Raw genomic sequence first — 12,659 nt, forward strand, 5'->3', positions numbered from 1 at the left:
AAATGTTATTACTGAGTAAACTTACGAAAAGTAACCTCATTATCAAACATTTGATGATTTACTTACCAGTCGGATGTACCGCGACTGAACTGTAGGTTAGTCGACGACTAAGTGATGTAACGTGAACCTTATATTTTCAGCGTACCAACGATTGTGTGCTATTTCTATGCCATTTGTTAAACAAAATACTGAATAATTAATATATTCTTTGTTTTCACCCTAGGTATTTCTTCTTCCATATACCTGATTTCATGATAAACACATTACGCATGATTATACATGTTTGCATGACCAACCGACATGTTTGATTTCAACATGTTTGCAGCTATTTTTAAATTCACATTAATTTCCCTTTTTCACACCAAGGCCACATATATAATTTAATTTTTTCATGCAATAAATAAAAAATACTATGGATGTACATTCATGGACAGCAATTATAAACATACATTCCTTCAATCCAAGTGAACACCTGCTACCGAACACCGATATATTTCGCATGACACCCATGCAATCCAGGTGACTTTCTATTGTTTTTTCAATGCTGCTTGTGTCTCCTTTATTATAACCTCATTTTCTTTAATAATTATTGCCCTAACATTTCAATGTAACAAATAAAGCTTCATCCACTACATTCAACAACTTAAATGCTTTGCCTACCTCTCCATCACAGCCTCGCTTGTTCCTATGCTCTCAACCCAACTCATTTTTCGTATTCCCTTTAGTTCCTTCCATAGTAGTTCTAGTCTTACCAGAATTCTCAAACACCTACTCCATCTCAGATCCTCTCTTCTGTTGGCCTCCACCTTGCTCTTCAATTCCACCCACTTTATACATATACCTGTGAGTAAAGACATGATACATACATTCATATGCATAAATGTATACATCAACATACATTCCAAAAGGCCCTTACCCCTTTATGTGGGGTTGGCCAAGTCATAGCATACACCAATCCTTGAGCAATTTCACATACATACATATACCAAGGCTTTTTCCCCCTTACAAGGGAGGTAGCCAAAATGGGAAAGGCATAAAATCATTTCCACCCATTCCATCCCTGAATACACTCCACACCCCTCCACCCTCCCTCTATTTCACACACATCCAAAATATATTTGTTGTCCCTTCTATTTTAGCTCCTTGTGGAACTATATATACATATACTAAAAGGCCCTTACCCCTTATAAGGGACTGTATTTGTCAGGATGTACATCCTCCCTTCACCCATCCTACATCTACATATTGATCCTTCTATCTCATCTTCTTGTGGGTGATGGATCATCCCTAAACCCGTGGGGCTTATTACTGAGGTCAGATGGAATCCAGGGCTCCTTTGACCTTTTTTTATTATAATTATTTTTTCAGCCTTGTGGGTGGCATTTCCAGACTAGAATTGCCGCCCCCTAAATATGCCATCCCAGGGCATATGCACCCCCCTGCCCCCCGCCCCTCCCATGTGAGGGCCCTGGGTCAGACATCTGAAAGTGGTCTACCTTTACATCCCTTTATTACATGACAACCCTCCCTGTCCCCCCACTCATCCAATCCAGAATATACTGGAACCTATTATACCACATCCCCTTGTGTATTCCATCACCTAACTTTTGACTACATTACTTTCAGTTTTTCCTCTCGCATAATGCTCTAAATTCTGCTTCTATCTGCCTCAGTCCCTTTGACCCAGCCACAAGTGCATTATCATCTGCAAACCACAACTGGCTCACCTCCTACTTCCTTTCACTCTCACTCACCAGCTCCAAACCATCACCCTCATGTTTACCTCCCATCCACACACATGCTAACAACCAAGTGAAATTACATAAGCTTAGCACAGATACAACTTCACTACAAACAGTTCATTCTCCCCATTCCCTGACACAAGACACTACATCCACAACAAGGCCGTTTCACTTACTCAGCAACCCCCTTTCATGCAGAAAAAGAGATGGGGAGAAATCCCTTCGGGTTGCGTCAAAATATCATTTACACATAACCACCCCCTACCCTCCCTTCCTTGCATCACAGTATCATCTATTCACAGCCATTCTCCACTCATCCTTTTGATGCAGCCTGAAGGGATTTCTCCTTGTCTTCTCTTTTTCTGCATGAGGGGACAGAAAGGGAGGGTCATTGATTAAGTGAAGCGGCCTTGCTGTGGATGTGCTGTGTCTTGCTGCATTGCATTTGACCCAGGGCAGTTGGCGGATGCAGGGATGACCCCATCATCTATGACGAGCCGAGATGGGAGGGGTGGTAGAGGGGAGTGAAATGGGAGGGAATAGGTTATGCACCTCTGACTTGTCTACCTCCCTTGTAAGGGAGATAAAGCTGCTGATTATTTTTTTTGTCATCAATAGGTTTAGTTTGTGTGATAAAAGATTGGGTGTGTATGATACAGGTTTTTGCAATGAACTGTGCATCTATCATTTCCATGTGATATTCTATGGGAAAGATTTATGTTTCTGTGTGCAGATGTCCTACTGGGGTGGACATAAAAGATTGTTAAAATAATAAACATTTTTATTACAAGCTTATACATAGTTTCATGTACAGGATTATCCCACTAATTTTATGTACACAAATCTTAGCTACCTATATTGACTGATTTATAGAAAAGGTCTGCCTATATACATTGTTTATACACCATACATATGTGGGCTATCATTGTGCAAAGGTACATGTATACAATTAAGTAGCTTCACAGTTGACCTTTAGCAAGGATGAAGGAATCTTAAACAAGTTGTTAGTCTCAACATGACAATCGAAACACACTTTCATTCTGCATCATGTCAAACCACTTTTCTGTCTAACATTAAAAGAACATTAATGTACACTTGATACATTAAATTAAATTTTCATATGTAACATAAAAAGGGGAGGAAAATTAATTTCAACCAAAACTGATATATAGAAAAGAAAAGGGAAAAAAAAAATAATAATAATAATAATAATACGCCACCTTCATCCACATTTGTCTGCCGATACATCAATAGGTGAAGATTAATGTAAAACCTATACATTAATTTCAAACAAAACTTTGACATGTCTAACAAACAGATGTTAACCAGGATACACTACACGCATTTGCAAACCAATAATAAAAACTAAATGATAAGATGCAGCACGGTAGCTGCACATTTGGCACCAGGGGTTGCAAAGACAGCTGTGAAGGGCTACAGTTATATGTAGCAAGTTATCTGCTACACAGGGCTGCCAGCTGCACAAGACAACAGATTCAACTGACGAGATAGCACACAGCTGCACTGAGTCAGTTTGGCAGTTCCCTGAAGGCAGATAGCTGCACATACCCAGTAATCCTGTACACATTGCCAGTGCTTCTGTGTGAAGTCTATTAACAGCTGCACAGGGCTAAAGGACAGCTACTTGTATTGGCAGCTGCCAAAGGCCAGTTGAAAGCTGCAGAAGACCAGTTCCCAGCTGCACGAGGTTCATCAGCAGCTGGTAAGGACCTCAGAAGGGCTCCACACAGCTTTTTATTTACTATTATTATTATTTTTTATCTACACTTTGCTGAACTTCATTCCTGCAAAAGAAAAAAAAGAAGAAAAAATAAATAAATAAATAAATACATACATATACCAAGGCTTTTTCCCCTTTACAAGGGAGGTAGCCAAAAAGAAAAAGGCATAAAATCATTCCCACCCATTCCATCCCTAAATACACTCCACTCCCCTCCACCCTCCCTCCCATCTTAGCACCTCCTGGATGATGGGTCATCCCTGCACCTTGTCCACTGCCCTGGGTCAGAAGCAGTGTCGTAAGTCACAGCAAGTCTGCTTCATTAAATTGGCGACCCCCCCTCTCCGTCCCCCCATGCATAAAAGGAGAAGACAGGGAGAAATCCCTTCGGGCTGCATCAAATTTTGCTCACACATACTACCTCACCCCCCATTCATCCACCCATTCCACCTCATGCATCACAACATCATCCATATACAACCATTCTCCATTCACCCCTGTCTTCTGTCCTCTCCCATCCTTCCTCAACAGACATTCCCCTCTTCCCCAAAGCCCCCTTTACCCCATCCATCCATCTCATCCTAGGACGTCCCCTCATGTTCACTCCCTCCATATCTGCCTTCCATACCTCTTTTACTAGTCTTTAAATAATAGTAAATAAAGACATACATATATATAAACTAAGGACTTTTTTCCCTTACATGGGAGGTAGCCAAAGTCAAAGGCATAAATCCACTTCCACCCATTTCATCTCCACATACTCCACTCCCATTCACCACCCCTTCCTCCCTCTTTTCTTGGCTCCTCCTGGATGATGGGTCATCCCTGCATCTTGCCCAATGCCCTGGGTCAGAAGCAATGCAGCAAGACAGCACATCCACAAGAAGGCCACTTTATTTAATAAATAACCCCCCTCTCCATCCCCTCATGCAGAAAAAGAGAAGACAACTTACAATAATGTTATGTACCCAGACACATTCCTACATAATGTAGCATTCTTTTCAATTCCAACATTACCATGATTTTGACACGAACACACATTTCAGCACACTACATACATACATATACCAAAGGCTTTTCCCCCCTACACGGGGGAAGCCAAAAAGAAAAAGGCATAGAAACCACTCCCACCCATTCCATTTCCCATACATTCCACTCCCCTCCACCCTCCTCCCTCCCTCCCATCTCTAGGTAGGTAAAAAAAAAAAAAAGTACCTTCATCATTGGAGTAACAGTTATGGCAGTGCAGTTTGTGGTTCCTGACTCTCACATCTGCTCCGGCTGACCCATTGCCTAGCTGGATGCCGCATACACAGCACTTGAAGCAAGGGATGTGGTAGAAAAGTCGCAGACTCTCAATGATCATTGCTGCTCCTCGGCCTGAGAGAGAACGTGAATTTAGAATTATATTTTTTTGAAAACAGAAATCTAACTTTTCAAATTACAATAAAGACAACTTCTTACCAACTTGCCTTTTCCCAAGAATGTGACCAAGAATGTGTACCTGCACAAGGGGGTCATTCGAGATGGATGACAGATAGAATAATCTCCCTGCCACCTCTTTTCAAAATCCAACATCCTCACATCCATCTGGAGGTGCAGCCCCAGGGGGCTGACACTTTGTCTCCACACTGAGCCCAAGATATCTCTATACACTTTGACTGTATTTCCTCTACCTTTTCTTAGCCATGGAGAACAGACCACCGATTACTAATGCCTTCCGCCTCCTCCTACAACAAACCAGTGACGGAGAAACAGCTCTACATTAATACAAGGCAATCAGCAGCCCAATGTTTCTTCCTAGACAGAGGTATACGAGAAGGCCCAAAGACTGTTGCCAGCTGCTACGAGGCTACAAGTTTCCAGTTAAAGAAACTCTAGGCAACAATTGCCACTGTTATCATTTCCCCGTGCTCAAGAACAAGTAAATAAACTATGATAAGATTTACACTCAATTTCAACATTCATGAAAATGTACATACATACATACATATACCAAGGCTTTTTCCCCCTGTCAAGGGGGGTAGCCAAAAAGAAAAAGGCATAAAATCATTCCCACCCATTCCATCCCTGAATACACTCCACACCCCTCCACCCTCCCTCTTATCTTAGCACCTCCTGAATGACGGGTCATCCCTGCACCTTGTCCACTGCCCTGGGTCAGAAGCAGTGTCGCAAGACACAGCACATCCACAGCAAGGCCGCTTCATTAAATCGGCGACCCCCCCTCTCCGTCCCCCCATTGCATAAAATGAGAGGACGGGGAGAAATCCCTTCGGGCTGCGTCAAATTTTGCTCACACATACTACCTCACCCCCCATCCACCCGCCCATTCCACCTCATGCAATCACAATATCATCCATATACAACCATTCTCCATTCACCCCTGTCTTCTGTCCTCTCCCGTCCTTCCTCAACAGACATTCCCCTCTTCCCCAAAGCCCCCTTCACCCCATCCATCCACCTCATCCTAGGACGTCCCCTCATGTTCACTCCCTCCACATTTGCCTTCCACACCTCTTTTACTAGTCTTTCTTCACTCATTCTTTCCATGTGTCCAAACCATCCTAATATTCTTTCATCAACCCTATCTCCCAGCTCCTTTTCCACCCCTGTTCTCCTCCTCACCTCCTCATTTCTCACTCTATCTAGCCTAGTAAGGAATTAAATGTAAGGAATTAAAAATTCAGGATGGGAATTTCTGAAGCTCTAGGATTTCAGGTTAGCAGTGCTAATATCTATTTATCTATATACCAAGGGGTTTTTCCCCTTACTGGGGAGGCAGCTGAAGTCAAAAGGCACATATCCACTTCCACCTACTCCACTCCCATCCACCACCCTTTCCCCCACCTCATCTTAGCTCCTCATGGATGACAGGTCATCCCTGTATCCCACCCACTGCCTTGAGTCAAAAGCAATGCAGCAAGACACAGCACATCCACAGCAAGGCCGCTTCATGAATTGGTAACCCAACCTCTCCGCCCCCTCATGTAAAAAAATAGAAGATAGGAAGAAATCACTTCGTGCTGTGTCAAAATATCATTCACACATAACCACTCCCTAACCTCCAAACATCCTCCACCCATGCCCTTCCGTGCATTACAAAATCATCTATACACAGCCATTCTCCATTCACCCCTATCTCCTGCCTTCTCCCTTCCTTGCTCAACAGACATCCCCCTTTTGCTCAATGCCCCTTTCTCCACTTCCGCACCTTTTACTAATTTTTCTTCACTCATTCTTTCCATTGTCCAAACCATCCCAATCCTCTTTCATCAACCCTATCACCTTTTCTACTCCCGCTCTCCTCACATCCTCATTTCTCACTCTATCCAACTTTATAACCACTACCATAATTCTCAGACATTTCATCTCTCTTAAATTCCATGTCTCTGCCACCATACACAACTGTCACCACAATCAGCCTTTCATTTAATCTCCTCTTAGTGTCCATTCCCAAATGCCTGTTTCTCATGACACTTTTTAGTCCCCAAGGTCATTTATGTGCTTCTCTCATTCTGCAATTTACTTCTATCTCCACTCCTCCCTTCCCTGCCACATGCAACCTGAAGTACCTTCTACTGACTTCCAGCCTCTCTCCTTTAAGACTTCCAAATTGCTGCCATCCTCTCCCCTTGTATATCTAATCACCTTAAATTTACCCACACCTTCAACTTTCTCCTATCACAACCTTCCCAAACTCTGTCACTAACTCTCTTAATCCCCCTTCTGATCCTGCCATAAGCGCAGTACTAATGTACTGACCTGCGATGTTTGATCTTCAGAAATTCCTATCCTGAATTTTGTATTCCACATCTAAAACAAGACGTACTAAGAACAAAGCATACTTCTTTCAAGAGATTGATTTGGTTTAACATCACAAACTCTCCCTTGTCAGGAGGCTAGGACAGTGCCCCTTACAGTGGGCTTTGTAGCGTGGAATTTAATTAACCATGCCCTTGGTTCACCTTGCCTGGAGTAGGGTTTGTATTGTCATCAAGAAACAATGCCCTAACCTGCTCAGCAAACGAGCATCCATGAGATGGGATGTAAAAATTTATTATTTAACCTCTTCACTCCGGGGCACATCGCAGGTCTGGCAGCATTAGTTGCCCGACGTGTGATGTTGCGTCATAATAATCGCATTATAAAAAATAAAGTCAGTGCTCAATCGTTCGTTCTCTTTCACCCGTGAATTTTGATAACCATAGAAAATATGATGAAGCCAGTTTAGAGAGAATGGAGGTTACGTAGGTACGACTACAATAAATATAATCAAGACGCCGATGTCGGCATCATCGCGTACCCACTTGCTCCTCATGACGCCTACGTAGGCGTCACCGTATGGAAGTGGTTAAATGCTCCACACCAAATACACAAAAGTGACTCACCCAATTCTTCTGTGCAGTGAGAACACTTCTTCTTGCCCGAGACACTTAACAGCTTTTGATCTTGTGTTTGCTGTTGTTGCTGATGATGGAGGTGCTGTGGTGATGAGGAGGGGGCAGAATGCTGAGGGGATGGTGTGGACGTGCTCGACTGATACAAAGGCGTATGAGTCGGTACTGTGCTAAGGGCATCCGCATTCATGTAGTCGTGGTAGTTCTCATCACGGTAATTACTGTTATAATTACTGGTTCTGCAATCATAAATGTATGTGATCAATCAAAAAAATAAATACACGAGTTTCTCCTCCAGTTCTTTTGTAACACGTTTAATATCATGTTTATATCCTGGCACCTTGACTTACCTCCCATTCGCATTGGAGTAATTGTTGATGTTGTTATTGCTGTTTATGGAGCGACTGTTCACTCTCTGTGTTAGGGAGTGTATAATGGAGTCTGGCAAAGGTTTGTCCGTGCCAGTTTTGGCTGGAGGTGCAAGTGGTTGATAGGTGGTGGCCTGGTTCCTCCACTTGTTACTGGTACTATTGCTGCTGCTGTTGCTGTTATTGCTAGTGGTGCGGCTACTGCTATGCGAGTTTGACGAAGTGTACACTGGGTGAAGTGCAGGAGGTATAGACACTGGATGAGCTGTAGACTGAGAGGATGCCGGATGAAGTGCTGGTGGAGTGTTGACTGGGTGGAGTGCAGGTGGCGTCGTCACAGGATGAAGAGCTGGTGGAGTTGTGACTCTATGATGGGAAGACATTGTGGGTGACTGTGATGCAGACGTGTGTAGAGTCTTCGGGCGCTGAACCCGTTCTTGCTGCTCAATACGCCGTTGCTCAGCTTCCTGTTCAAATTCAAGACAAACAAAGAAAATTAAAACACATCCTACGACATGGCATGATGTTCAAGGGACTGGGAATTGCAAGAGATAATAATCACCTAATAATAAGTACTGTGAAACCAAATTTCCCTTGCTTATATTTTTGTTTGACACATTCTTTTACGACTATGACGGCACAATCTTTGCGAGATGCATTTTGATTCCAGATATTCCTCTAGATCTCATAATTCTCTGATAGTTTCTATTCCTCTTACTTCTTTTTACCATCAAAAGTTTGCATTGATATTTTATCTTTTCTTACTGCTAAACGTTTCACTAAATGGTTGTTTTTCTGGCTTTCACAAATCTAACAAAGACAATGGATTTACATATTTATGAATTAACAATGACCAAAGCATTATAAATCTATACATATACCAATGGATTTTTCCCCTTTACTTGGGAGGTAGCCAAAAGACAAAGGCATAAACCATTCCATCCCCTACATACTCCACTCCCATCAACCCTCTTCCCTCCCTCTTATCTTGGCACCTCCTGGATGACAGGTCATCAATGCATCTTGTTCACTGCCCTGGGTCAGAAGCAGTGTCACAAGACACAGCACATCCTCAGCAAGGCCACTTCATAAATCAGCAACCCCCCTCTCCATCCCCTCATTACAAATCCAAGCCTGGTAAATGTATGATATACAAAAATTGATGTTACCTGGAGTAGCCAATGTTTACTGTAATCCCGGTGACTATCTTGCTTCCTCTTCATGATCCAGCTGTCACCATCCGTTAGACGAGGCTTGGGAATGGCCGAAAGGGCAAGGATAGTTTGCTTGGTCATTTGCTGCCCACCACCTGGAGACGATGGAGACGTGTTGTCCGTATTCGCTTCAGTTGGTTGCTCGCTTAAAGCAGAAGTAGGCTGTCTGCTTAACCTTTGGGAATACAAGTAAATGTATAAATATACCATTGGTCTTTTACCCCTTCCATAGGCAGTACTTGAAAGTTTATACCTTGACTCGTTGCAGGAGAAAAACACAGAAGGGACATCCCCAGGGGGGAAGTTCTGTCTCTTGCTGCATTGCCTCTGACACAAGCAGTGTGGCCAGGGACAAGGAATGACTTTTCATCCAAAAAATGCCATGATGGGAGGGGTGATGAATAATTTTTGGACGAGTATGGGATAGATGTAGGTTGGGTGTACGTTATGACTCAGCCATGCCCTTATTAAAGGGAAAAGGGCTTTTGGTATGTATCAGAACTGATTTATAATAACTTATATGGAGGAAAAGGCCTTTTTGTATGTATGTGTAACAAATTATGGTTATGCGACTAACCTGATTGCTTCCTGCCTCTCTACAGATTGCTGCACAGCCGGTGGAGGAGCTGGCACAGCTGGTGCAGGAGCTGGCTTAACTGGTGGAGGGGGTGGCATCTTTTTCTTGCGTGGAAGAGGTTCTGGTGCTTGGTGCTTTGGCACTCGTGGGGGAGACTTGTATGGTGTGGGAGCACCAAGGTTCGTATGTGAGTGGGAACGAGAGAAGGGGTGGGCTGTTAGGTTTGTGTAGTTTGGAACTGAGGAAGACAATTGTCCCACGGAAGCACTATGCTCCAAAGTCATGCCAAGCATTCCAATGGTATCTGGTGGGGAACTGGATTTAAAGTTGGGAGGAGGAGTGGGTTGGAAGGTGGGTGCAGTGTAAAACTCTTGGATAGGAAGGTCGGCTGTGGGAGTCGGTTTGAAGTTCGTTACTGGTTCATGCTGTGCCTCGGGAAGTGGCGATGAAGGACTGTGCCCAGCCCTTTGCAGCATGGCTTTGTCATGCTCAAGCATTTCTGCCTCCAGTTCTGCCAGTTTCTGTGATCACATATAAAAAAGGATTAATACTTTCATTTTAACACTGTGTTCCCTCCAAAATTTGGAAGATGATAAAAAGAAAAGTATACATATCATATATATATATATATATATATATATATATATATATATAGATATATATATATATATATATATATATATATATATATATATATATATATAGATAGATCAGGAACACCCATTATGCAGTTCACTGATATAAAATTTTCATCAACAAAATATAGACATAACAACAATCTATTAGGGTTTTGTTTTTAAAGGCAATGGTCATGATATCTGAAGAGGAAATTTTAATAGCAATATATTTCCTTTTCTCCTACAAATTACTGTTCAAACATACTTGTCAAGGTAAAATTTGACAATTGATCAAGAGAAATGAAAAAGAATAAGCAGCTCTTGCAAAACAACTCAATATAGTTTTTATGTTTCATTAAAGTTAAGTACCCTTTACAGTATCACAAGAATCTAAAATTAAGGTTTTTGGTTTCCTGAAAACTTAAATCTTGTCAAAGCACAAAAGGTGGTTATGCAGGCCTTCAGGTCCCATGTTGTAATTCAATTTAAATATTAGGTAAGGAATTAATAATTAGTTTATTAACTTTTTAGATACTAAAATGACTACCATTAGTTGAAAACCCATGTAAGCCAGCCACCATTTTTTTTTTTTTTTTTTTTGAAAAAGAAACAAAAAGCAACTTGCACACAACTCCTCCACCTTTTCTTGTTACAAGCAACTTCTCAGTGTTAAAAGTTCACATCAAACTTTCCTCTTAACTTTAAACCATATCAAAGGCCAACTGTTTAAAATGTTAATACAAAACTTGGAAGCATTAGCTCTTCCATTCAAATAACATGAGCTGTTTTGGGATTATTTAGGGCAATGTGGCTTAAAACTAAATATATGAGTCATGGTTAAACAAAAACATCAGATTAGAGTATCAGGGTTTCAGGTTTTACGTTGGGAAATAAGGAATTTCAAAAGGCGTCGCAAAAAACTAAAATTTTGGCACCGAGATGCTACATATGTGGGACTGGGGCAGAGTCATGTGCAAGCCCCATCTTGGGTGTTGTACATTCAACCCATAAAGGACACACAGCTACGTCATAATCAGACGAACTGATCATCACCTCTGGGGTTTCTGGCTGATGCCTGGCTACGGTTTTGCTACAGGACACATCGCCACCCGGCGGCTGCTCCTCAGCCTTGGTTATTACCTCAGCGTTGGGGTCAGAGAAAGGTCTGGGTTCAAGATGTTCAGTCAGAGGTTCAGTTGGTGATGGAGGAGGTTCAATGTCCCTCAAAACAGGTGAAGGAAGAGGTTCAACATTTTGGACAGTGGAGGCAGGAGTTTCACACACAGAAATCTTATTGTCTTCTGTATTAGCTGAGGTTTCTGAAGTCAAGATTTTGACTTCTGAAGGAGAGGAATCCTGAGGGGTGAGTGCATCCTGAGGAGAGGAGAGGACTATGCTTGTAACCTCGGTATCTACATTTTGCAATGACAATGTGCCTTGGCTAGACATGCTTTCACCCACAGGACAGACAGATGAGGAGGAAGCACCTGGTTCATCCATACCACACGTAATACTTGGCACAAGGGCCTTAGTCTCCGAGCCACAATTATCTGATGAGGAGCCTACATTTTCTGGAATTTCATCTTCGTCTGACTGAGCGTTTTCGAATCGAACCTTCTTCTTAGTTTTTGTCATACTGCTTTCTACACTTGCTATTATTTCTTCAAAACTGTTTTGCAATTCTGCTATGCCTTCTTGAATAATGCGTGAAAGACTGCCCTTGAAGTCAGAGGCTGCCAGATCAGGTGTCTGTGGCTCCGAGACTGAAGGCTCTGAGATTTCCGAGATGGGAGACAGGGCAGGCTTCAGGAGAGGTTGATGGGAGGGAAGAGGAGGCAAAGGAAGTGGCATCATATCTTCCACATTCTCATTGTTACGTAAGTGGAAGTTCCTTGCACAAAGGGGAAGGTGGGTAGGTGGCGAAAGAACTGAAATCGGTGCTGCCCCATAAAGAAAGTCACGAGGTTCTTGGGGAACGGGGGAACTGGGAGGTGCCTGGA

The 12,659-nt window shown here is 42.6% G+C and overlaps 1 protein-coding gene across 18 annotated transcripts in view; it reads right to left on the reverse strand.

Annotated features, from left to right (window-relative positions):
- Window positions 1–2,502: 2,502 nt before the first annotated feature.
- Window positions 2,503–12,659, reverse strand: part of LOC143018276 (uncharacterized) — a 178,972-nt gene continuing 168,815 nt past the window's right edge. For 16 of the 18 annotated variants that reach the window (XM_076173575.1, XM_076173571.1, XM_076173570.1 and 13 more), the window contains 7 exons: window positions 11,713–12,033; window positions 10,043–10,563; window positions 9,421–9,640; window positions 8,234–8,718; window positions 7,875–8,122; window positions 4,699–4,863; window positions 2,503–3,547 (listed from right to left, as the gene is read on the reverse strand). In XM_076173575.1, coding sequence (XP_076029690.1) covers window positions 3,525–3,547; window positions 4,699–4,863; window positions 7,875–8,122; window positions 8,234–8,718; window positions 9,421–9,640; window positions 10,043–10,563; window positions 11,713–12,033 — 1,983 coding nt within the window. In that variant the 3' untranslated portion in view covers window positions 2,503–3,524. The remainder of the gene's footprint in view (window positions 3,548–4,698; window positions 4,864–7,874; window positions 8,123–8,233; window positions 8,719–9,420; window positions 9,641–10,042; window positions 10,564–11,712; window positions 12,034–12,659) is intronic. The other 2 variants (XM_076173572.1, XM_076173578.1) reach the window with 2 other exon arrangements.

Source organism: Oratosquilla oratoria, chromosome 34, assembly GCF_046742065.1.
Source record: "Oratosquilla oratoria isolate Oo_2021 chromosome 34, ASM4674206v1, whole genome shotgun sequence".
Classification (NCBI taxonomy): domain Eukaryota; kingdom Metazoa; phylum Arthropoda; class Malacostraca; order Stomatopoda; family Squillidae; genus Oratosquilla; species Oratosquilla oratoria.